General features: G+C 41.1%; 1 protein-coding gene across 5 annotated transcripts in view; it reads right to left on the reverse strand.

Moving 5' to 3' along the window:
• The window catches only part of HECTD4 (HECT domain E3 ubiquitin protein ligase 4), a 193891-nt gene that overhangs the window by 72415 nt on the left and 95505 nt on the right, over nt 1–25971 (reverse strand). For 3 of the 5 annotated variants that reach the window (XM_067700635.1, XM_067700634.1, XM_067700633.1), the window contains exons 21-43: nt 24567–24765; nt 22326–22472; nt 21096–21200; nt 19853–20016; nt 19029–19262; nt 17838–18030; nt 17540–17644; nt 16974–17062; nt 16419–16594; nt 13813–13948; nt 13578–13719; nt 13322–13488; nt 10693–10839; nt 9824–10008; nt 7652–7805; nt 6253–6533; nt 5833–6022; nt 4793–4874; nt 3578–3780; nt 2739–2874; nt 1749–1931; nt 1118–1282; nt 552–721 (exon numbers count right to left, since the gene is read on the reverse strand). In XM_067700635.1, the coding sequence (XP_067556736.1) occupies nt 552–721; nt 1118–1282; nt 1749–1931; nt 2739–2874; nt 3578–3780; nt 4793–4874; nt 5833–6022; nt 6253–6533; nt 7652–7805; nt 9824–10008; nt 10693–10839; nt 13322–13488; nt 13578–13719; nt 13813–13948; nt 16419–16594; nt 16974–17062; nt 17540–17644; nt 17838–18030; nt 19029–19262; nt 19853–20016; nt 21096–21200; nt 22326–22472; nt 24567–24765 (3753 nt within the window). The remainder of the gene's footprint in view (nt 1–551; nt 722–1117; nt 1283–1748; nt 1932–2738; nt 2875–3577; nt 3781–4792; nt 4875–5832; nt 6023–6252; nt 6534–7651; nt 7806–9823; nt 10009–10692; nt 10840–13321; nt 13489–13577; nt 13720–13812; nt 13949–16418; nt 16595–16973; nt 17063–17539; nt 17645–17837; nt 18031–19028; nt 19263–19852; nt 20017–21095; nt 21201–22325; nt 22473–24566; nt 24766–25971) is intronic. The other 2 variants (XM_067700637.1, XM_067700636.1) reach the window with 1 other exon arrangement.

The following is a 25971-nucleotide window of genomic DNA, read 5'->3' on the forward strand; positions in this document are numbered from 1 at the left end:
GGGAAATCTGTATGCTGATCTCTCTCACCTAACTCAAAACACATATTAGAACTTTCTGACAAGTTTCATTGTCAAAAGAAACTTGCTGTTGTTTCATTGTAAATAAATGTATTTTCTTTCCAACTCCAGTACTTGCGAGCATTCCCTAATTTTCTCCTCAGCAGTCTGGAAAGCAGATGGACCAGATAGGTACTAACGTGGTCCGAACCACTTTAAAAAAGGCAAAGCTGCAGAAGAATTCCTGTGACAGGACAAAGTTCTTTAACCAAAGCAAATCAGTGGAGCCTTATGTATGTGCTCTATATATCAATCATATTTTGTTTATTTACTTTCTTAGGGAAACAGCTAAACTTTATTTCAAAGCGCAGAAACAGGGGAATGCAACAAAAACTGTAGTAAACATAGCACAAGAGGATAGTTTCTGTTACTCAGTTTGGCATGAAGTTCACGCTGCGGACCCACTAAGCCTGGTGCAGAGGGGCCCATGGAGGACCCCTGTCTCTGTGCCTGCACCACCTCAGCACATTAGGGGATCTTTGTAGGGTGCTCACCTTGTTCTTATTTCAGCCAGGAGCCGAACGACTGCCATCACAGGAGCTGACCCATCTCCTGTTGCAGGAAGTGAGGTATGAATAGAGAGACTTCCCTCCTGAGGAAGCAACATGGACTGGACTGCCTGTACTACCTTCTCAGTAATGGACAGTTTATGAAGAGGCAATGCCTGATGGCGGTGGGGGGAGGGGCATGGCAAAAAGTTAAATTCAAGTAGTTAGTTTATAAGAAATGAGGGTGTTATTATCATCTGGAGTTAATTCTCAAAATTTCAGTTAAAAAGAATCAAATCACCATACAGAATTGCAAGCTAGACCCAAACAATTAAACATACAATACACTGTGGAATATTCCAAACCAAAGAAATGAATTTTGTCATCCAGGTAAAAATTTCCACACAAATGTTACTATTAAATGATTATGCCCAATAGGTAAATACACGTCACAAGCAAAATTTAAGAAAACCAAGTATCTGTGCTTCTGTACTGTGTATGTGCATATTACTCATTACAGTACGGTTACCATCTGCAGTAACATTTTAAGATGCATTTAAAAATCACCTTACCTCTGATCTTGGAACACAAAGTCTAGATAATGGAATAGTCAGTGTGTCTGATGCTTGCGACGTCTTTCTACAGTCTATGGGTGGGAATTTGACTGTAGCTATACCTTCCTGTTCATTGATAGAAGCCACTACTCCGACGCTTCCTGATATTCCTCTACCTAAAACCTAGAGACACAGAGGGATTAGCACTACCTACCAGCTCTGATGGTGTGAGCAATTATCTGATGTGACAAGTGGGAAGAGGAAACTTACAGCTGTCATTACCGGCATTACAGTAATAGTTTCTTATAATGCAGATACCAAGCCCTGAACATGAGTTAAAATAATAGGTCCTAAAACCTTACATCGAGGTGATCACAATATGATACAAATTCACACTTTCAATTCTAAAATACTGCCAATATTACCACCACCACAGGACACAAGTATTGTAGTTAACATTACACGGTATTGTACTAATATCTGACTAATCGGCAGCATAGTGTGGATTAGAAGCCACGAGTTTCTTAGCTTAAAGGAACAAGGATTTTTGTCCAACTGGGTGGATGATACTTGTCTTACAAATGAGCAATTAATCAATGGACTTATATACAGGGGAAAGCGATGACTTGGGAAAATGGTGGCTGGTTACCTGAACCTCAGACCCTATCTTGATTGTCTCTTTGAAGCCTCCAAGTGCACACAGTGCAGCGACAGCCTGGCGGGCGATTCTCTGAAGTTTGGCGAGTTTTCTGCCACTACTGCTGCCATTTTCCAGAATGCTTTCTGCATATTTCCCCAATTGTGGAATGTACATCAGCGCACGAGACAGAACCTAAGTGTAAGAAGCAGCCCATGCAGTGGGAGATAAAGCTCTGGTTGTTTTGATACTAAGCATGATGCAGTGTCTACAACAGTGCCTGGGTCCCATGTGCTAAAGGAACTCTGGATATGAGAGGGGTGAAATAATTATCAGGTATGACCACTGACATTCTTGGCACATCTGCCTTACGTGATTGGACAGAACTGGAAATACACAACCTCAAAATATGGGAGAATCAAACACTGTTAATAAAACCCCTAAACTAAAGCAAAAATTTATTTGCAGGAAAACCATAACAGCATACTACCTACATCTCAACACCCAAGTACCTTTAGGACACGTTATAAGGTGTTCATATCACGAATGACTGGGAAAAGGGAAATTGATTACCAAACCCTAGTTTTCAGGAAACTGAAATATTGTTTGTAAAGATGAATTACTGACAGAGCACTCAGGGAGTGTAAACCACACAGAGGCCTCCTTGGGACTTAGTAAGTACACTTAACAAATCCAATAAAGCAAGGCCGCACGATTTCCTCATGTTAGTACCAATCGAATACAAGCAAGAAGGAGAAACAAGGAGTGCCATTCTTTTCCTGAGAACACTAGCCTGCCTTCCATGAAATCAGAACTGGCAGTGAAAGGGGATGTGGGTTAACAGAGTTGAAGCTACTGAATCAAAGCAAATTTCAGGGGAAATACAGTTAACAAGTATATCTGGCCAGTTTGGGAACTCTCTCTTTGTTAGAATGTCCTTTGCTAGAACAGAACATTAACTTCTGTCTTGCTTCCTGTTTTAAGCAGCAACAGCGTACTAGCCTTCTCTGCTGTCGTGGTCCATATCTGAGCAGCATTTGACTCAGGCGCCATCAGCAAGCTGTGAAGCAAGGCGATCACTTCTGCGGCCATGCTGTTTGCCACATGCCCACTGATGAAAGGTCGGACAGGGTCGGTCCTGCAAGTGTCAACAGGGAAAAGTGTCAGTGCCCAGTGATGGTGAATAAGGCAGATGAGTGGCTTCAGGCTTGGCACCAGATGCAAACATTTTCTAGTTATAAATACTGGAAAAAGTGCGTTTCAGTGACTCCCATTCTTTCTGGTAACTGAAGAAGCCTTGGAAACAATGGACCTCAAACCTTTAACTGTATAAACCATTGTGATCAAGGAAAGGACCTACACTACATCTGCCTCTGGCTGGCAAGCACAGAACCTCACACAAACTTCCCAGGGGCAACACACATTTATCTTTCCTCCAACTAGAAAGAAGCTTCTGTGTACAGTTGGGATGGTGACAAGTATCGTTTGGATGAAGTAAAGGCAGCAAGGACAGTTTACTATTTCCGCTACTCAAAAAAACTATAGCTGGTGTTCCTGGTGGTGGCCTTTCTCAAAAAAAAAACAATCCTCCAGCCACAGATGTCCACTCAGCTCGGAGGGCCTCCCTATTTGTCCCTCACAACCTCGGATCCACCTGGATGGTCATCACTTTCTGACTTGACTTTGAGAACAACTACTACAACGGATGGGTATTTTAAGCCCTCAGTCCTCATTTCCAGCAGGTCAAGGGGAGGATATAAAATTAAAACCCTCAAAACAAATCCTTTACAAAGGAAGTCTGAGAAGAGTGCAGACAGCTTCCACCCTGTGAAAGGTTTTACCTGGCAAGTTCAGAGTTCCTCTCTCGGCAAATGGAAGTTTGGGCGGTTTTCTTCTTGTCCCCTGTGGACAGTCCACTCACAGTCTCTGGGTTGAGCGATTCCACGGGTGGCCCAACGCTGACGATGAGGCCTGACTGTGCCCACTTGGTTGCTTTTCGCAGAGCAGCTGCCGCCTCTTCTGTAATCACCTCACAGCAGCCACCCTGGGGATCAGATTGAAGACATTCATATTCTTTTTGCTCTTCTCAGCACTATACTTTAAAAAATCTGTTTCCCCTAATCCAGGCTCATTTTTATAAATTCATATATTAAAATATTATATGTAGAAAGTTAAATCTCCACAAACATCCTTTGTCCTCATCCAGTCAGAGATCACTGTTAGTCCTCTAGAATTTTTTCCATGCAGATTCTGACATACATAATCATAGGCCACGCTACGCAGTTTTGATTTCTTTTTTATCAGTTATCAAAACATCATGAATTGTGATCACTGATATGAACCTGATACCATAAAATATCATGAATATCCATGTCTATATATTTAGACCTACCTGATTATTTTTATAGTTGTACAGTATTTCATTATATGAATGTAATAATTTCTTTAACAAATCCCCTATTTATGGGTACACAGATTCTATTTTGTTTTTTACAAACAGAACTGCCAAGGACAGGCTTGTCTCTGGATACTTGAAAATGCCTATTTACCCTCACCTTGGCAATAATGGGTACCATCGATCTTAACATTATCAGTGCGACAGGTAAAGATGATACACTACTATTGTTTTATTACCTCCCTTTAATTATTTATCGTGTAATCTGTGAACCTGAGCATAATTTTTATATTTTCACGGGCTTTTTTGTCTTTATTTCTTATTATCTATTATTATTACTCTTTTAACCTTTCACCCTATGGTCACTTTTTTTTTTTTTTTTGATCACTTTTAAAGTATTTTTAGGCTGTAGAACTTTCTTAACAGAGCTAAGAAAATTTCTAGGTCAAAACCAAGAGTTCTCTTCTACATTTTAACGTTAATGATACACTGATTTTGACTAGTTCTCTTGAAAATGGCCTCAGTTAAGCCACTGTCTTCAATTTCTCACCCTGTGGTAACTTGAAATTAAAAAAAAAAATTTCTCCTGAAAACCTGAAGCCTGGCATATGTTCTTCGACTGTGGGTCTTGGCGGAGCGGGTTCCTTCATATTGGGGTTACCTTTGTCATGTCTCGGTCCATTTTCACGACTTTCTCCATGTTGGCACCAGTACCAAGTCGGAAGGGCCGTCCTTCTGAGCTACTAAAATGGGAAGGCAGAGAGAGGCAATGAGTTTACAGGCATGGTCACAGATGGGGGAGGCCTCAGTGAGTGATCTAAATCCCAAAGTGAGGGGATTTTAAGAACAGCCTGGATTGCTGCCTTGGTGTGAATGACTGGATCTTCCTTTCTAATAATTCAGCTCCCCCTGCCTCCTAAACCTGGCTCTCAAAAAAATCTTTCACCAAATTTGTACTATGACGTTTCACAGTGCCCAGGAATGTTCCTTGGAAGTTTCTTCATCTATGTGCTGACTTGCCCTGACCACGCTTAGTAGTGCTTTCGGCTGCCATGATGGCAGACAAGGGATCCAATTATGAGGATGACACCATCATTCAATCATTTATTTGAAAAGAGGACTCTTCCATCTGAGACATAAACACCTCTCCTAAATTCCCTTGTGCTCTGTGGGATCTTCTCGTTGTCCTGGATTCCACTGACAGGGCCCTGTAGATTTGTAAACTTTGGACAGTAATTATATATTTTTACTTCCTTGTTGAGCAATCATACCATTCATCCTTCGATTAAATAAAGCTATAAAAAAGTTTCTTATTTCTTCACCTCACAGTCAATGGTATCCCTAAATTTACTGATGGCTGAAGGATGCCAATAACTGAAAACCAAGCTGCATTATTCCTTCTCAAAGCCCAGGTCACACTATAGACTCCTCGTAGGACACAAATGATACATTCTCAACAGGATTTTCACTCTGTTGGGTCTGGAGAGACAGTACCTTTGGGTTCTGCATCAGAGGGACCTGCATTTATATTTCAGCTCTGCCTCAGTTTCTCCATATGTAATGACAGGGATGATAGTAACATTGATTACCTCTTAGGGGTGTTAAGAGGGCTGAGACAGTTGATACCTGTAAGGGGCTTACTCAGCACAGTGCCTGCGACATGGCTAGTGCTTGATGGCATATAGCTATTACAATCATCACCTTAGTAATGGTTGGAGAACTTCATGGGATGACTGGTCTTCCCGCTTGTGGATAAAGATAGAGAGCTTGCCATCCACTGCTTCACTCTCTTCTCCAGGGTCTTTATCTCCTTTTAAGGAACTCTTGGGGCTGATTTTTGTCAACGTGGTGTCAGGTTCGGAAGCGGTTGGAGAAAGGACTGTCTGACATCCTTTAAGCAAACAAAAAAATTGCGAAGTTGTTTGTGCGGCTCCCCTGTATAAGGAAAGCACTGGCTTTGGAATCTCTCTTCCTCCCTCTCTCCCGTTCGTCCCTTCTCCGCTCTCTCTCCCTTTTATCACAGGAAGCACAGCTGCAGTTGTGGACAAGGGAAAGCTCGGTCTGACCGTCCACAGGAAGTGAGCGCCTCAGTGCCAGTCTTCCGTCCAGGAGGCTACTCACCTGGGACCACGTAATCTGCTAACTTTGCTAAGAGCAACGAGGCGATCTTGGACGCTGGGTCGCTGGGATCCTCTTGCTCGCTGTTTAGGGAGGGGACAGAATAGCTCCAGGGTGGGAGCTCCACATTCCCACAGTCTTCTACGCTCATCAGCGGGAGTGCCGCCCGGCACAGCTGAAGAATGATAAGAACCAGCTTTGGGGACGGGCGTTGGTCAAGCAGCAGGGAGAGGAGTTTGGACACACAAGCTGGCTGGCTCAGGATGGCTTTACCTATGTGACTCCTGCAAAAGGAGGAAGAAAAGGTCCACAATGCTGAGAATGTTATCTACAGAAATTCAGAAGCAGTAGTTCCCTAGATGAGGTTGAACAAACTGATGACTTCATATTTAATGAGGAAGACACAGATTTGGCAATACGTTTTTATGAAGGAGAATTAAGGGTTTTTGTAAACATCCGATGAAAGCTCATAATTGACCAATAATACTTTAAAAGATTTTTGAATATTTTCTGATACTTGATGTTTATTTAATTGAGATCCTATAGTTCAGCACGATTCACAGAACACCAAGACTTAGAAACCCAAGCTAGGAGGCTTTTAGTTTAGTCTTTTATTCCTCTTTAAGAAGTGCTTCAAGACCAGAGATCATACAGTGTTGTACTGGCCTCAAGAGTCTGGGATCTGCCACAGCTGAACCTGTTACATTTCAGCAGAAACCAAAGAATAAGCAGCCTTATGTGGACAAGCTTTTGTGGGCCTCACAGCTCACACATGATTAAACCTCCACAGAGTATCTTCTTTTAAAGACACAGCATGAGAAGGCGAATTAATTACAGGTCCTGGCTGATTATCCTTTAATCTTGCTATAATGAAGGTAAAGATGTTTGGTTACTGAATGCAATTGTATTGACTCAAAAGGCTAGCAGCTGTTGCCAGTCAAGTATTGAAGCAAATGATAATATGTTATTTTATGATGTAGATATTCACCTAAATAATTTTCTTATTTTGGAACTAAATGCTATTTTTCAATGACTTCATCCTCTGCTATTTTTCTTGATGCAGGAGCATATCAGGATGGCCTAGTAAGATGTTTCTAAAGACAACCACCCGCAAAGGAAGCCAAATCACTCAGAGGAAAAGCCACCTCCTCCCACAGCTCCAGCCAGGCCTTCCTTTTTTTTTTTTTTTTTTGCGGTACACGGGCCTCTCACTGTTGTGGTCTCTCCTGTTGCGGAGCACAGGCTCCGGACGCGCAGGCTCAGCGGCCATGGCTCACGGGCCTAGCCGCTCTGCGGCATGTGGGATCTTCCTGGACCAGGGCACAAATCCGTGTCCTCTGCATCGGCAGGCGGACTCTCAACCACTGCGCCACCAGGGAAGCCCCAGCTGGGCCTTCCTTACCTCGAGAGGTCATTGAGAAGACTCAGGACGTCCTGGAGGGCATCATTCCCGGCAGCCTGGTTGCCACAGCTCTCTGTCGCTCGGGCGAGGTGGTTAGTGAGAAGGCTGGACACCTGACGGGCCAGACCTGAGTGCACAGCGTCTGTGGAGCCGCCTTCAGAGTGCAAGAAAGGAGAAGCACAGTGAAAGCTCCAGGAAGGCATGGCGAGTCTGCAGGTGTGGTGAGCCTGCATTAAAGCCCTCCCTTCGCCCAATTTTCCTTTAACCTGCTCAGTATTTCATTAGCCATCCAATTAGTGTCTCCTCATTAGATAACAACTGAACATGAACAAGGTAACAGTAACTTGAGAAATGATTCAGTGTTGGGGAAAGACATTCCTTTTAATTAAAACTGAATATAATTCATCCACACAAAACCCAGAAACATACTTTGATTGACAGGCAAGAATCACCATTTTACTGTGATGAAAATATCTTGATTTTTTTTTTTTTTTAGTGAGGTACAGTTTATGTACAATATAAGTTACAGGTGTATAACACAGTGACTCGTAATTTTTAAAGGTTGTACTCCATTCATAGTTATTATATAATATTGGCTATATTCCCTATGTTGTACAATATACCCTCGTAGCTTATTTTTTACACAATAGTTTGTACTGCTTAGTCCCCTACCCCTATAGTGCCCCTCCCCGCCCCTCTTCCCACTGGTAACCACTAGCTTGCCCTCTATATCTGCGAGTCTGTTTCTGTTTTGGAAAACGTCTTGATGTTTAACTCACACCCTACCTCTTCTCAAACACAATAAAAGACATTTTGGGGTCTTTCTATTTTCATTGTAGTTCCAGAGCCTTCCCCAAACATCTCTCGTAAAGGCCACAAAAATTACTTGCCATTTACTGTTCATTCTACCTAGAAGTCTTCTTTATCCTTCAAGAAGAACTCACATGTCACCTTCTTTGGGGAGCTTTGCCTGATCCCTAGCACAGCTGGTCTGTAGGGACCTCTATGCTCCCATAGCACTTTGTGTGCACCTTGATCATGGCATTGATTGCCCGGTAATTATTTGTTCATTGGTCTATTTCCCCCACTGGACCATATATATATATATATATATATATATTTTTTTTTTTACATGGATCATCACAGCATCTTTATTTTTAATTGGACCATATTTTTTAAGGTGAGGAACGATGCCTTATTCATCTTATGCCTGGCTCTCAGGACAATAAGACACAGAGTGAATGAATAAATAAACAAGCTATATACCTGGGATACTATGGAGAAGTTATCCTTCAAGTTTACTTTTTAAATTGGATTGGTGACTGAAAATATAATCTGAAAATAGCACCTCAAAAGTGCAACTGGAAAATCATTGCATAAAAATATTTATTCGGACACCGTTAGCAGTGTTGACAGAAAGGAAATGAAAGATGTCTTCAATTTCCTGGGGTTACTGTACTCCTTTCAGATGGTTATCATTCCTCCCCACCCCCGCAGCTTTACTGAGGTATGATTAGCAAATAAAAATTGTATATATTCAGATTGTAGAACGTGAATTTTTTAAAAGGTGTACAACGTGATGATTTAATATGCATATGCATTGTGAAATGATTACCACAATCAAGTTAGTGAATACATCCATCACCTCCCATAGTTACCTTTCTGTGTGTGTGGGAGGGGATAAGAACACAAGATTAATTCTCTCAGCAACTTTCAAGTATATATAAAGTATTATTAATTCTAATCACAATGCTGTACATTAGATCTCCAGAACTTATTCATCTTATAACTGAAAGTTTGTCCCTTTGAACAACATCTCCCCATTTCCCCCGCCCCCTAACCATGGCAACCACTGTTCTACTGTTTCTATGAGTTTGGCTTTTTTAGATTCCACATATAAGTGAGATGGCTGCAGTATTTGTCTTTCTGTGTCTGGCTTATTTTACTTAGCATAATGTCCTCCAGGTTAGGATACTCTTTACTGTCATAGAGTAGTAAATTTTCATAGAACCATGCCGATGAAGAGGCTCCCATGATAACATAATTGATTCAACCAATCTACTTATGTAATTTAATATAGCTTTTCTTTCCCCCATCCAGCACAAATACTTAATACATAAACACATCAATAGAAGAAATCAATGAGCTCTAGAAAGGAATCCTGCTTCTCACCTTCTTCTTTTTCCCATTCAACACAGCGGTTGGCAAGCACCTGGAAGGCTGCCCAGGCCATGGTGGCCACCTTCTGCTTCTTGGTTTGTTTCTCACTGGAGCTGGACTCAGTCTGACTGCTCAAGCTGCACAGTCGATCCATGAGCTGAACAAGGCCACTGCGCACCAGGCACTTCTCTTCACTCCTGGGCCAGGCAGAAAGGGTTGAATGAAAGAAATATAACTGATTAGCCCTTAGGAACTTCTCACTTAAGATTCAGGCTATCAAAGGGTCATAAAACATGTCAGTATAGTTTCTTGTCCACAACTTAGGATACCAATGTATAACTCAACATAGAAATTTTTTAGAATGAGTATTTTCCTTCATAAATAATGAACGTCAAGTTCTGGTTAGTTCGTATACAACAGCAAAGTAAAAATCGATGGAATCAACACAAGGTTACCATAATAGAAAAAAACTACATACTTTATCATAAGGGGATTCAAAGAATGACTTCATGAATTCTTGACATTTTCAAACTATTAATCAAGTAACTAAGAGAGGAAATAAATGTGCAAAGGCAAAAAATTTTGCTCAGTATATAAGTAATTTCCTAGGGACCTATTTCTTTCCTTCAAACTTCTCCATTTTGACACTGTAATATAATTCCCTAATGGGGATCCACGCTTGATCATGCAGGAACTCAACAATAAGGAATTTACATAGTAACTTTAAGTGTCTGTCAGGAGACAAGCTCATTTAATCAGAGTGATAGTGTCACTGGATAATCAAAACCAAAAAATCCAATTTTTTAATTAAAAAATATTTCTGTTTAATCAACTACATTGTGGTGTACCTTACTAACAATAAAAAGCATTTCCTTGCTTACCTGGTGTAAGGTATAGTACATAAGAGTCCGATGCTATTCGCACAAGCGATAGGGTAACGGGCGCACAAAGAGACAACAGAAGTCATGGTCTCGCCGAAGGCTTCCTGGACCTGCTCGACCATCCCACCACAGGTTAGTTCTTCAATTCTAGGGAACAGAACCAAAGCTCAGACTTCCTCAACCATGTCAAGAACGGCGATAGTGAACACAAGAGCAAGAGAGTTCTTCTGAGAAACCCAAGAGTGTCTAGATGAATCCAGAACTGAAGGAATCTTGGAGATCAGTGTTTCCCAAACTGCAGGATCACAGAAGGCTGCTGGGCAGGATTTCTAAGTGTGCCTCAAAGACAACGCCCACACTCAAGAAAAGTCTGGGAGGGCTTCGCTGGTGGCGCAGTGGTTAAGCATCTGCCTGCCAATGCAGGGGACAGGGGTTCGACCCCTGGCCCAGGAAGATCCCACATGCCACGGAGCAGCTAAGCCCGTGCGCCACAACTACTGAGCGTGCGCTCTAGAGCCTGTGTGCCACAACTTCTGAAGCCCATCCGCCTAGAGCCCATGCTCCACAACAAGAGAAGACACCGCAATGAGAAGCCCGCGCACCGCAATGAAGAGTAGCCTCCGCCCGCCACAACTACAGAAAGCCCGTGTGCAGCAACGAAGACCCAACACAGCCAAAAAAAAGAGAAAAGTCTGGGAAATCCCACGTTAAGTAAAGGTAAGCTGGGTTCCTCACTGCAGGACTACTCAGAATCTTTTAAGGTTAAAGTCTTTCATATCTCTAGGAGCAAGAGAATGGCACCCAACATTTCCCAAACTTATTTAATAATGAAACCATTCATTTGAGGCATGGCTACGACATTCCATGCAGCACTGAATACTGTAAATGCAATTGCACTAGTGAGAAAACCAAGACACAAATAGATTAGCGAAGCGTCCTTTGCAAGTTCGTACTCTGATTATGAGCAGAATGTGAGAATCCTGTTGGGAAATAAGACTTTCCCAATGTAAAAACACAACCTGGGATAGATTCTATGGCAATTAATGTTAGCTGAAAACTGGAACTATCGGACTTATCTACAAAGATATACAACATAATATTGTTTATAATAGTAAAAATAAATAAAAACTAAGGTTTAAAAATAGGAAATTGGCTTAAAAAAGGTCCAGGGATATGATGCAGTGCTATCCGAGCACTAAAAACATTATAGGAGATCACTACGGTTAGACTAAAGACTGAACAAATACACTAAAACATTAATAGGTTTTATTTTAAGATGCTAGATTTACAGGTCATTTTTATTTTATACTTTGGGATTTTCTGCATTTTTTTTTTTAGATGTCTGACACATGGCATTAATAATGTCATGAGGGAAATGTAATGAGGGAAAAAGGAATAATGCTGCCAGTGTTACAGAGAAACTACTCTGGAAGTAAGCTGTGGCAGTCACTAGTGTTACTCACTACGCCTCTGGGCACCGCTGCGGTTGGGTGGGCATGTGACTAGTCTGGCCAACGAGCCAGAGCTCTGACAAGGGCCCTGAAAGCTTTCGAGATGGTGGTCTCCTCCTCTGTCCTGAGCTCTCTGTGAGTACCATGAGCCAAGACAGACCTGCAATGGATGTGAGCAAGAACTAAAATTTTGTTTCTTCCACAGCAAAGAGCAGCCCCCGCTCCAGGAAACTAGAGAAAGCCTGTGTGCAGCAATGAAGACCCAACGCAGCCAAAAATAAATAAATTAATTCAAAAAAAAAAAAGAAATTTGATCTAGTAAAAATAAGCACCAAAAATATAAGGATATAAGGTTGTTGACTGCAGCACTATTGTTAATGCAAAAGGAAACCAAAACAGAAAGAAGGAAGAAAGGAAGGGTGGAAGAAAGGAAGGAGAGGGAAAGTGAAAGAGAGAAAGAAACAATAAATGAACCTAGGGCTTCCCTGGTGGGGCAGTGGTTGAGAGTCCACCTGCTGGTGCAGGGGACACGGGTTCATGCCCCGGTCTGGGAGGATCCCACATGCCGCGGAGCGGCTGGGCCGGTGAACCATGGCTGCTGAGCCTATGCGTCCGGAGCCTGTGCTCCGCAACGGGAGAGGCCACAACGTGAGAGGCCCGCGTACCACAAAATAAATAAATAAATGAACCTATGTGTCCATCAGTAGTGGATGAGTTAAATAAAATATAACCATCTATACAACTGAGGTCCATGAAATTCTTAAAAGCTATAATGCAGATCTATAAATATTAACATGAAAAGACACAGACATCCAAGATATATTGAGGAAAACAACTGATTACAGTAAGGCCTGTGTAATATAATCTGAATTGAGTTTTAAAAAAATCATACACATACACACTTAAGCATACAAAGAGAATGAAATAGCTATTACGTATGCATAGTTGATACAACAAGCTCTTAATGAACAGAGTGGAATTTAGGAAGGGAAGGGAAGGAGACTTTTACTTTCTGTTATATGTGCTGAATTTTAAAAATTAAATCCTGTACCAGTTTTGTTAAAGTATATTATTTTATGGGAAAACATTAAAATCTAAGATCTTGCTCCAAGAGTAATCTCTGGAATGGCTTTTGCCCATTCCAGACAGGACAGTATAAACTAACAGAAACAACTGACCTGGGTCCTCCCTGAAGGACCATTGTCACCGGACCCACAAGATGTGTCACTCCCCCGACTCGCACGGCAGCCGTCAGCAATTCCCGCATGTGCACCAGCGCCTGCTTGCGAGTGTTTCCCCGCCGCCACCTTGTCTGCGCAGCCAAAAGAAAGCTGCTGCTGGACACCTGAAACGCATGAAAAGGAAGTACACCTGACTCCTGCTGTCACACGACCCCTCGTGCTATCCACCTGTGGTCGGCAAAACGTGACGTACAGCTTGGTCAGGGTTGGTGCCGATGAAAGCAAACAGCTGCCCCAGCAGGACGCTGTAGGTGGGCTTATCCCTGCTGTCCTCGATGGCCAATGACTGCAGGAGCGTGAAGGAGCTGCTGCGGTGGCTGGTCACGTGGCGCCGCCTACAGCCAAACAAGAAAGCCGCTCAGGGAGTGTGTTGCGATGACAGCGCTCAGCCGCAGGTGGGAATCCGACCTTGGCCATTAGCTATTTACCTCTGATTTGCTCTAGTAAATTCCAAATCTTCGTTACCAATCATTTCCAGGTCAGAAGGAGCCGACATGCTGCGAAGAAAAACAGGCTGCCGCACAGCATGAGATATCACCTTTGTTTCAGAGGCTGATTTACAAGCTGGAACAGAGAGGAAGAAGAACGTTGACATATCTGCTATCCTATTTGTAAGGATGGCAGCAACAGCGAAAAGTAACAAGCAACCACCGAACTGTCTAAGAGTATCTTTGCTTTCCAGTTCAGCCACCAAACCAGCTAGCACAGCACACAGATGATTTTTAGGCCAATTTTTTTGGGGGGAGGGCGGGGGGCACCGTGCCGCACAGCTTGTGGGATCTTAGTTCTCCAACCAGGGACTGAACCCAGGCCTTCAGCAGTGAAAGTGCAGAGTCCTAACCACTGGACTGCCAGGGAATTCCCTAGGCCAATTTTTTAAAACCTTGAATACTGAGGTTTAAAACCTCGAATATCAAGGTTAAAAATTACTTTATCTTGAAAAACTAAACTCCTTTTATCAAATTGGGTTTCCAAAGAAAGGCTGAAAAATTCATTTAATTTCGTAAACCATCAGTGTTAACTTTAATATTAAGCATTCCAAAAAGCAAGAGAGGACAGAGAAAGTAATTTCTGGAAGCAAAAAAATCTTAATTCAAATAAATCCAGATCCTTTTTTTTTTTTTTAGAGATGGCCTTTGTTCCCCCTTTAATGTTGGCTTTATTTAGCTGACTTATTGCCATTTGGTGATACCTCTGCTTTGATCATAGTTGATGTGAGTAAATATCACACTTTAGCTAGAATCTGACCAGCCCTTCCTATAAGATATACACTCCTATCAAGGAAATAGTTGTTTTGTAAAGGAACACTTTAATGGAAGCAGACAAAACTGCATGTGAAGACAGGTAAAGAAAAAAAGATGTTAAGAAAGTTGAGGTCATTTTGAATCTGTCTTAAAAATGGTTAGATAGCTTCAATCTAAAAAAATTATAATTTTTGAAGACATTATCTCTTAGGAAACTACTGGTTCATCATCTCTAATGCCAAAAGCCTCTTAGAAAGCACCACCAGGCTTACTGAGTGGGTAAGTCTTTCATGGGACCTTTAATGAACACGGGCTAATGTGACCAGGGACATGGTGTAGCTGACCATCTTAGCATGTGTTCATACTGCACACCTGGCATGCTTCCCCTGCTGCAGGGGAACCCTATTACTGGGGTCAGAAACCTGGGAGTCATCCTAGACTTCTCTCCCTAGTGAGAGGAGCCCTGGGCAATCAGATGGGATGAAAACAAGTTCACTTGCTCCACAGTGTCCATCGGGCAATGGGTCTAGACAACATGGAGTCTTTCATTTAAGAACATGTTTATGGGCTTCCCTCGTGGCGCAGTGGTTAAGAATCCACCTGCCAATGCAGAGGACACAGGCTCGAGCCCTGGCCCAGGCAGATCCCACATGCCGCGGAGCAACTAAGCCCGTGCGCCACAACTACTGAAGCCCATGCGCCGTGCTCCGCAATAAGAGAAGCCACTGCAATGAGAAGCCCGCGCACCGCAATGAAGACCCAACGTAGCCAAAAATAAAAATAAATTAAATAAATTAAAAAAAAAAAAAGAAGAAAAGAACATGTTTATGACTTCTTCTCTCAGGGTAAGAATTAACACTTGCTATTATGGGCTCTGCCCAGTGTGTGGATCTGGCTTAAGCAAGAAGACTCGTTGATTTCCCTGAGAAATGCGTTTTCAAGCTAGCAATTAAAATGTGACCAGGAGGGCTTCCCTGGTGGCGCAGTGGTTAAGAATCTGCCTGCCAATGCAGGGGACACGGGTTTGAGTCCTGGTCCAGGAAGATCCCACATGCCACGGAGCAACTAAGCCCATGCGCCACAACTACTGAGCCTGCACTCCAGAGCCCGTGAGCCACAACTACTGAAGCCTGCATGCCTAGAGCCCGTGCTCCGCAACAAGAGAAGCCACCACAATGAGAAGCCCGCACACCACAATGAAGAGTAGCCCTTGCTCGCCGCAACTAGAGAAAGCCCACGCGCAGCAACGAAGACCCAACACAGCCACAAATAAATAAATAAAATAAATTAATTTAAAAAAGAATGTGACTAGGAAAAAAATTAATAGTGGAAATTCATGCTAGAAGGTTCCACATAATTACTAAAGAGGAAATGCAAACTCAGCTTCAAGTAAAGAGAAAAATATGATGCATTCCAGGATTCACAACGTTGACTAATTATATGTTACTATGAAAATGGCAATCCATAATCTAAAAATGAGGGGCACTGGGATTATAAAAATACATGTTATTGGGCTCCTTAGATGCTTCCCCTCAAAACTAAACAAGGCAAATGACGAGGCACCCCTGATGCTCAGATGACTCACAAAACACCACATGAATTCAATGAAAAGTACTTCTTGGCTGGAAAAAGTAAAAGGCAAAATTAAAAAGTTGAAATTTCCTTTTCTTCCTTTCTGTGAGTACACAAGAGTGATTTTCTTTTCTTTTTCTTTTTTTTTAAAGCAGCTGATGTATGTTTTATGAACAGACTAGCGCAGACAGCCTTTCAGGGCTGGCTGTCAGCAGTACCCGGTGTTTCTGCAGGGGTCCCTGAGATGCTTCTTGTGAGGCCGGACTGGGCCGCAATGGTGACGTGCAGCAACAGCTCAGCTCGGTTCATTAGACTCTTCACTAACGTCTTCGTTTTAGCCAGTGGGTGCGAGGGTTTCTGAATAAGAGAATTCACTTCTTGTAGGAACTTCTCCCTATAAAGAAAGACTGATGTGCATTTAGTTGTCCTCTGGTTTACCAAAACTAAAGTGTTTCATTACAAAGGATATGAGAAGATAGAGGGGAACCTAAGCAAAAGTAATCTGATAAATATTGCTCGCCTTCCCCCTTCCCCATCCGAGGAGAGCCGTGCTATGAACTGTGGCCAGTTTTAGTTCCTTTTGCCCAGTTTCAAGTGCCTATATGCTAACTTCTGAAGGCTAAAATCAAAGTTTCCAAATACCAAATAAGTTCCAACTCTAAAATATTTAGTTGAATGCACAATATTTTTTAAAATATCTGTTAAGAGATGAGATTTTTGTTTTGAGCATCAAAGTGATAAATTAGCTTTACACAGTTACTAACATCACTAACCTCAGAGATAGGACCATGTTTTCAAGATCATTTCCATCAAAGGAGACTTCCTTCATTGAACACAAAAGTTCTAGTTCTTTCATTTTGTTCTAAAGAAGGAAAAATCAAGAAAAGATCATATGCAGAATCTGCAAAAACTGAGTTTTACTGTACGTGTTAAAAGGAACAGAAAATTTCAGGGAAAAAACCCACCTTTGGTCCATATTTCTACACCAGAAGCACATTTGTAAGTTACTATTTGATATTTTAATGATTAAAAATGGCAATGACTACTTTCTGGGGATTTCTTCAGTGCTTATAACTCTTTTATTTTTTTTTTAAAGGCTTGAAAGCAGAATTTGATAATGATGATAACTGCTTTATAAAACTATTAATTAAATAAGGAGTAACTTATTCTTTGTATCATTGACATGCTAATCTAATCAACCTTATTTAACCCTTTTTAAACAATGGGTATGTTTCAAGGTATGCAACATTTTAAAAATCATGTTATCTCTACGCACACAGTATATACCATTGTACTACAAATAGCAATGCCCCAGTGATGAGTCATACAGCTTGCTCACCTCATTAAAATGGTAATCATAGAAGAAAGGCATGTTGTTCTCCAGTTTCCCCTGTGTGGCATCATCAACCTCACTTTGCCATTTCTGTTCCAATTCTGCAACACTCTGACACATTAAAATATAAAACAACGTGAAACTAGATGCAAAATAAAAACAAATGCAATCTGTAAATTCAGAAATTTTAGTTGCAATAATCTTTTTAAAATTCAGATCACTTTTTAAACTTCATTAAATTTCTAGGAAAGAAGTCATCTCCCACAGTTGTAAGAGACATCTAAATGTTTTAACTTTCACTTACCTGCAGCTGTCTCTCCATGGCATTGAGTTTCTTAAATGTCTCTCCCATGATTTTACACAATAAATCATATTCCTCAGCATGTTCTTCTTGATACTGGAAATTTATTAGGGACTGCAGTGCATCAACCAAGTTCAAGTGCTTAATGACACATGATACCACCATTTCCTCCATCACGTCTGGCTGGATTACTTCTCTGCGATCACAAGGGAAACCAGTCAGCTCTATGACTAGAATTGGTAAGTTCTCAACTTACCAATACTGTATTTTATAGATGGAAGAGTGTACGCTTTGATTTAAGTATGTTAAATATTCACCACACTTTCTTTATTACAAGTTGGCAATAATTTGATATATTTAACCTGATAAAACTGACACTGGCCGATGAAGCTGAAAATCAAAATTAAACAGACTTCATTTTCTATGATTTGTATATTTTGAGCTGGTGTTATATTAGAGCTGGAATAGGTCTGAGGTTAATAAAAGATCTTTGGCACGATATATCTGCCAATTAATTTTATGCAGTATTATGGCTGGTAGTATTTTGGGCGTATGGATGTTGGGCTGAAAACAACGGTGCTTTTGTACTTTTTCATGTTAAATTTCATCTATTCTTCAAATTCTTCTCTCTGAAATGACCAATCTTGCCTCAGAAGGCAGAGCAGAGGCCTGCAAAACAGACTTAACTTTAAGCTAGAATACCACAAAGACATTGGTAACTGCAAGACCTCACATTCTAGATTAAAGATTACCATCTCTCCAGGCCTTGAAAATAAAGAAATGTCTCTAGACCCTATGGAAACCAAAGTTGATGACTACCTTCAAGTAGAAGGTCAAACCACCTGAGAAAAACCTAGAATTTGTCAAATGTTAGCATGCATCAGAATCATATGGAAAACCTGTCAAGACATAGATTACTACTGGGCCCCATCCTCAGAGGTTCTGATTCAGCAGGTGTGAAATGGGGCCCAAGAACTGACAAGTTCTCAGGCAATACTAACGTTGCTGAGCCCACGCTTTTAACCCACCGACCTGGAACACCACCTGGGGGTACTCTCCAGAGCACCTGGTTAACATTCATCAAGTACATGTAAAATGAAAGGTTCATCTGCTAGACTACAAGAAGAAACACACCCCCTTCGCTTGTTTAAACATTTTTTCATTGGGAAAATAAAGTGCTGTATAGCAACATACTTTATACTTGGTCTAAATTGAGGTCTGGCACGCCCAGAAATTTCCCTGAGCTTTATCATGATTCCTGGAGGCAGCCTGATCCGGGGCAGGTCAAAGTAGTTTCCAACAGGAGGCACGAGGACGTCAGAGGGGTAAGTGAATTCTCTGTCTTCCTCAATGGTCAGAGGCAGTGGAGACGGGCTTGGAGTAAGGGCAGGGGAGATCACACCATTGGCCTCCACCTGCCACTGGCACCTGAACATAAAGAAGAAGAGATTCTTCACTTCCTCTTCTATCTGGAAAGCTACTTGAAGTTTGCAGATATATCGATATTCAACATTTGAAGGATCACATTATGTATTAAGTATTTATTCATCAAACCTCCTCCAGAGGCTGAAGAAAAATGAGCATTATATGAAACCCCATCTTTGGGACTCTACCTCCTCCCCAACATTTTATTATGAAAACTTTAAAATATACAGAAAAGTTGGAAGAATTACACAGTTAACACTCATATACCCACAGCCAAGATTCCAGAAGGAACACTTTGCTATGTTTGCTTTATTGTCCATCTTCCCATTCTTTGGGGGATCCTTTAATTTAAGTATACAGTACTTGGGTTGGAGAAAAGCTTACACAGTTCAAGGGTGTAATTTCAAACTTAGTAAAGTAAGGGTCACAAGCCACTCTGATGTAATCTTCATCTTATTTCTTAGACACAGCGATACCCATGGGATTGGCAGGCAGTAGGCACAATCAGCTGGGAAATGTACTAAAAGTAGTTTTCCACATAAAGTCCTTCTTCCTTTGCGAGCAAAACTAGTCCAATTTGAGCCTTTTCTTACCTTTGTAAAAGTTTGGACCGCAGCAGCTCCTGACAGGCTTCTTCTTCTTTGGTAATTTCTGGTCCATTGTATAGGATTCTTAACATAGAACAAGCTAACACAGACAGACCTAAAGCCAGGTCTACCAGAAAAGGTAAGCCTCCCGACACATCCTCTGAAGACTCCTACAATGCAGACAGGGCAAACCAGACTGGTCAGTTACATGGAGGAGCGCTTCACCTGCACTGCAGCACACTGCACTGTCCCCAACCACAGGGGCTCATGGAGCAGTATCAAGTATCATTGCTATGGGACACAGAGACAGCACCCAACACCATGAGTAGATAGACGGCGGCACTGGAATGACCACAGAGTGAAGTCTCAACACAATTCTGGAGAGAGAAGAGTCAGTAAGACTCCATATTAGAAACAGCATAAATCACATGCAAGATTTTTTGGATAGCTTCCTCTCTGCTGTACCTATCCAGGTATAAATCACTATTTCATTTTGTCACCTCCATTCTGTGCTTGAACGAAGATGCTGTCAATGATTACACTGAATTCATTCAATAAATATTTATTGAGTGCCTACTGTGTACCAGCCATTGTTCTAGGTGCCTGAGATAAAGCAGAGAACAAAACAAAGAGGCCTGCCCTCATGGAGCTTACATTCTAGCAGATAATCCCACTCCAGAGATCCTTGGCTTGGTTAAACTTAAGCAACCGCCAAGTCTGAAAATACGTTTTAATTTATTTAAATAGATTTAATTTATTTAAATAGATTCCTGGGAGGAAGGTAACTGGTACTGTTAAAAGGAGTAGATTAAACCTATAATCTAACATGAGTAACATGAGTAATTAAGCAGAGACAGATCTAGACTAGCAAGAAGAGCCTTTGGGAACAGAATAAAAATAATCCGATTCTACTACTCTTAAAACCCAGAATCCAAGGGCTCACTTCTACCAGGTGTTCGAGTCTTCCTCGCCCTCTGGAAAGATGCTGGAGGCAGACCACCTCTCCAGGCTTTGAAGACGGAGCCCCTAGCAAGGGATTCTTTCTGTGGTGCTGTACTGATTTTAGGTCCCAGCTAGTTTTAGTCCATACAACTACTACTTCTATTAGTGGTCTACTGCTGCGAAATGGAAGAAATGGATGAAACAGCAGCTCATATTTTGCCTTGTTTCCAAGGCAAATATGATGTACGTAACCAAGGCACACAGGAAAAAGTACACTATGCCCACAGCAGTGGTTAGATTCAAGTACCTGAGCGCGAACTGTGCAAGCAAAGCCCCACATAGCTTTATCGGGAGTGTTGTGTTCACGGCCACTTCTCATTTCAAAGGAGAAGGTGACTGTATCTCCTTCCACCTTAAAATTTAAGGGGGGAAAATGCACTTTAAAAACAAGACACAATTTTCAAGAGAGCAATGAATTTCAGAGATTTACTTTCAGAAGGACCACAGCCAACATTTCACTTCTTTTCTCACTCGCTTTTTGATTCAAATTCCATCCCCTCTCATCTGGACGCCAACCTTTCAGCTGTCTCTCCTGACCAGGTAGCTTTGGGAATGAGGCATCTGTGAAATGGCCACGATTGCCCAATAGCAGGATCAGAGTAAAGATCAAATCTTGAACGTAATTTCAATAAATTCCTCAGATTTCTATACTTTCTGCCCTCCCCCTCCTCCATCTCACCACCTCACTTGTGCCAATAAGGTGGGCAAATAGCCATTAGCTTGAAGAACACAGAGTGATGAAAGACCTTGCTCTGTATTGCTGAATCAATACCATGAGTAAGAAACAAAATGCAGGAAATCAGAGAACAATTAAAAGTATTGTGCTGATCCAGATTTGGACGCATCTGGACTATACCTCTGGAGGTAACTTGCTGCCTATGGCTGAATTAAAGAGGGTACATAATATATGTGAGATAAAGGCTCTGGGAGCAGACTCTGGAGAGGTTTTCACGTTTTAGTGGGCATTTCAGTTCATATTCATATTCTAGGTAGATATGTTATAGTTCAAGGGCCCACATTACAAAGCATGGCTCCAATCTCATCAGTCTGAGAATGGATAGTTATTTTGCTCCAAAGGCCCCAATTCATTTGAAAACACTGATTCCACATTTTAAAATGGCAATGGCCCTATGGTTCTAGGACACCCATCATAAGGGAGTCTAGAGAATAAGTGAGTGGGAAGAACTAGCAGTCCTTTCAATGGACAGGGAAAGAAATGCTGTGACAACCTCAGCCCATGGAGTAACCTATGGAACAGACAGATACAAGTTCTGGAGCGGATAGGGGTCTGATGCCTTATGAGTGAAAGGAGGGTCATTCTGAACAAAGTAGTGAGTTTACAGGCCTACTGAGGTAGCCCCACCTCAACAAAAGCCCCCGTGGCAAATGTCTTCTAGAAATAGAGTTAATACTTGGGCCCACGGGGAATGCAAGTTCATTTTCTTTTCTAGGAAGCAAATGTGCCTGGATACCATACCTTCACCAAGTCTTTCGGCCAACCAGTTCCTAAGACACTACGGCTGCCATATCCCAGTGTGTTGCCTCCATACTCAGCAACCTTCCTACTGTTTGTGTTAGGCCCCGCGTATATCACCAACTTCAAAACAGAAAATATACTGTTAGACTGTAAAAGAAAAACAAAAACAACATCTACAAATAAAAAGGCTGCAAAAAAATGTTTGTTTAAAAATACATTTATAACCAGGCACTGGTGTCAGGATAACTAATATTTCCCGATTTTTTTTTTTTTTTTTTTTAAGTACAACTGATACTTGTTTAGATGCAACCAGCCATTGGTATTTACAGGGCAGCCACAGAGTAGTATCAAATATTACTGCAATTTAATTGGCTTGGGGACCTCACATTAAAATAGTTATACTCAGCTATTATATGTATTTTTAAAAGTAGCTATTTTAATCCTAAGTAATGACATATAGCCCATTAATAACAGGTATAGTTTGCCCCCTTAAATCCTCCCCAAAATTAATAAAGTGAACAAATACAGATGGCAAGATGGTTATATCTAACATAAAAAATGAAAGTAAAAAAAAAATTCAATGAATAAGGATTTTTAAAAATGCAACAAATTGAAAATAAGCCATATATTCTTAGAATGTTGCTTAATGGTATAAAAAGAAATGACACAAATTTGGGCCAGAAAGGGGGCTGCTTCTTCTTGGGTCAGTTTTCATGTATCAATATTTTTCTTCAATGAAAGCTATTCATTTATATACAATTAACCAACTTTCTAATATGGAGGAAAAAACATTTAGACATCATTTGGCACTCAAATACTTTCATAGGAAGAATAAGGCTCTGGCTTCTGTAAATATCTAATTCTGTCTTGTAATGCACACTGTGACTACCTCTGAGCTCAGTTTGGATCTAAAAGCTGCACTTTTAGCCCTGGATGCTTAATCATTTTGTGATTTCTTACCCTTCTGCACCTTTGGGGGACACCAGCCAGGGACCACTGGAAAAATAAGAGTTACTTTTGTCCATGTAGTAAGTCTCCACATTTAACACTAATGTCTACAGCACGTGGAGGTTAGCTTACATCAGAAGATGCAAGTTACTGTTTTTTAAAGGAGAAACAAAATGACACCCTCTAAAATGGCAACCTCTTCCATTTCCATTTTAAACAGTCATATTATTTGAATGTAGGAAATGGGGGTAGCTACTGCCAGGAGTTGTGAAGTGGGAAAGACTGATGCCAGGAGATATATTTTTTGAAAGGCCCACTAAAGAATTTTCTAAATTCTCTTGCTTCCAGCTAAGGTGAGAGTTTGAGGGGCAAGTCTTAAACCCCTCCAGACATCTGGGAATCTTCACTACCCTAAAAGATAAGGGGAAAGAGGATTCTATAACTTGCCCAATAATGTGTTTCACCATCTCAGTATACACAGTTAAGAAGTTCCCTATTTTTACCCTAAAACTCTCCCTTGATGGGATTTAAGACCATTTGCCCTTATAGTTCAGAGAAAAAGACAAGATAGCTAACAATCTACAAAAAAAACTCCTGTGTACATAAAACACTATCAGACAATCCTGCAGTTGTTCTTATACATTACACATCACAATTTCATTAGCCTTTCCTTGTAAGTTCAACACGATGGTTTACAATGCAACAATTAGAGACAGAAGAAAATACTTCAACCCCTAACATGATTCCTTTTACTTATAATTGTTCAGCCACTAGGTTGGAAACTATATTTCCTCAAAATCTATGTGGGCCCTGAGGTAATGGCAAAGAAGAACAAATAATTTAAATAAATATAAACCAGATCCTAGGCACATCTGAAACCCTTCTAAAAAGCCACCTTCTCCCAAAAGATACATGAGAAGCCCCAAGAATTGGGCAGTAAGACCTTTTTAGATGAGTGGACACCCACATCTACAGGAATTCCAAGCACCGAGGGAAGGCAAGAGTGAAACAGCATGGAAAAGAAAATTTCCTTTGACTTGGATCTACATCTTTGAAAGCTTACAAAAGTCCACTTTCAACACATCATTAAAACACTGTTCTCAGACTGCAGAGGTGCTGGCTCTGACTCCCCCAGTCACTACCCTTCAAGGCATTATCTTAAGAAGCTCTCCTAAGAGGTATCTGCAGACAGAAATAAGTCAAGAATGGTGACCAGCGGCAAAGAAAAATAAGAAGCATCTAAGAAATCAGCTTATTAGAGGTGAAACCAATACTAAATCAGTTCTTGCTTACTTTGTCATAGTCATATTGTGAAGAGCATCTGCTATCAAATCTAAGGTATAGGCAGCGAGCTCCGGGGATATGGACAGTTTCTTTAAATTTATAGTTGTCTCTGACAGGATGGACTGTTTCCACAGTCTTCCCAGCAGCCCATGGAGCAGGAATCTTTAAACCAGTGAGAAACCCTGGCTCTTCCTTCTCTTCCAGCATTCTAAAACCAGACAAAGAGAAAGTGATTGAACTTAACAGCAAGGAAAGGAAAATGTATACACAATAAAATACAAAAGGTTAAGAAATTTTGCTCTAATTTTCCACAACATACAGTATGACAGCACTGTAACCAGAAACATTTTTAACATTCCTGTATCTAAGGTTCTTTTTTCTTTGTTAGACAATATATTTGCATTTTCCCCCCCTTTTTTCAAGGGGGAATCCCAATTCATATCCAGGAGAAGATCTTGCCAACTCTCATTTAAAATTCCTCGGGGGTAGGGGGTGGGGGGGGGAAGATACTCTAAAGGACCTTTAAGATTGGCCACTTTCCAAATCCCACAGGAAGTGTCCTGTAAAGTTTCCTTTGTTTATATCTAAATGTCAATTGTTGAAAAACCCATGAGACTGCATGACTACTTTTACTATAATTTTTACTAAAGTGTCTTCAAAGGTCCTCTTCTCTACTGTCTTTGAACTCTCAAGGACTTCACAGCCCAAGACTGTGGAATACAAACTCCTGTATCCTAAACTTAGCTCTTGTGGATTTCTCTTACTCCCTTTCAGCTCTGCGCTATCCAATGTGGGGGCTACTTTGTCAAATGTGGCCATTTAAGTTGAATCTAAATGAAACACAGTGTAAAATTCAGTTTCTTGTTCACATTGGCCACATAGCAAGTGCTCAGTAACAGCACGTGGCCGTGGCCAACAGCATCGAACAACAAAGATACAAATTTTCATCACCGCACAAAGCTCAACTGGACAGCACGCTGCTCTAGAGAAACTCGAAGTCCTTCCTTTCTGATCAATGTTTTTAAAGACGGCTTTAGTGAGATGTAATTGACATATAATAAGTGGCATATATTTAAAGTGTACAATTTGGTAAGTTTGGCCATATGTTACACCTGTGAAGTTTCCTCCATCCTCTTGGTAATCCAGGTGATCACTTCTTTGCTTTATTTCACTAGAAATTACTTTGTATTTTCTAGAGCTTTATATAAATAGAATCATACAGTTTGTACTTCTTAGGTGGCTCTGGCTTCTTTCACTCAGCATAAGTATTCTAAGACTCATCTGTGTTGTTGAAAATATCAGTAGTTCATTCCTTTTTATTGCTGAGTAGGATTCCATTGTATGGCTATACCACAGTGTGTTACCCCTTTACTTGTTGATGGACATTTGAGTTGTTTCTTGTTTTGGCCTATTC

The sequence above is a fragment of the Pseudorca crassidens genome, chromosome 12 (genome assembly GCF_039906515.1).
Source record: "Pseudorca crassidens isolate mPseCra1 chromosome 12, mPseCra1.hap1, whole genome shotgun sequence".
Classification (NCBI taxonomy): Eukaryota; Metazoa; Chordata; class Mammalia; order Artiodactyla; family Delphinidae; genus Pseudorca; species Pseudorca crassidens.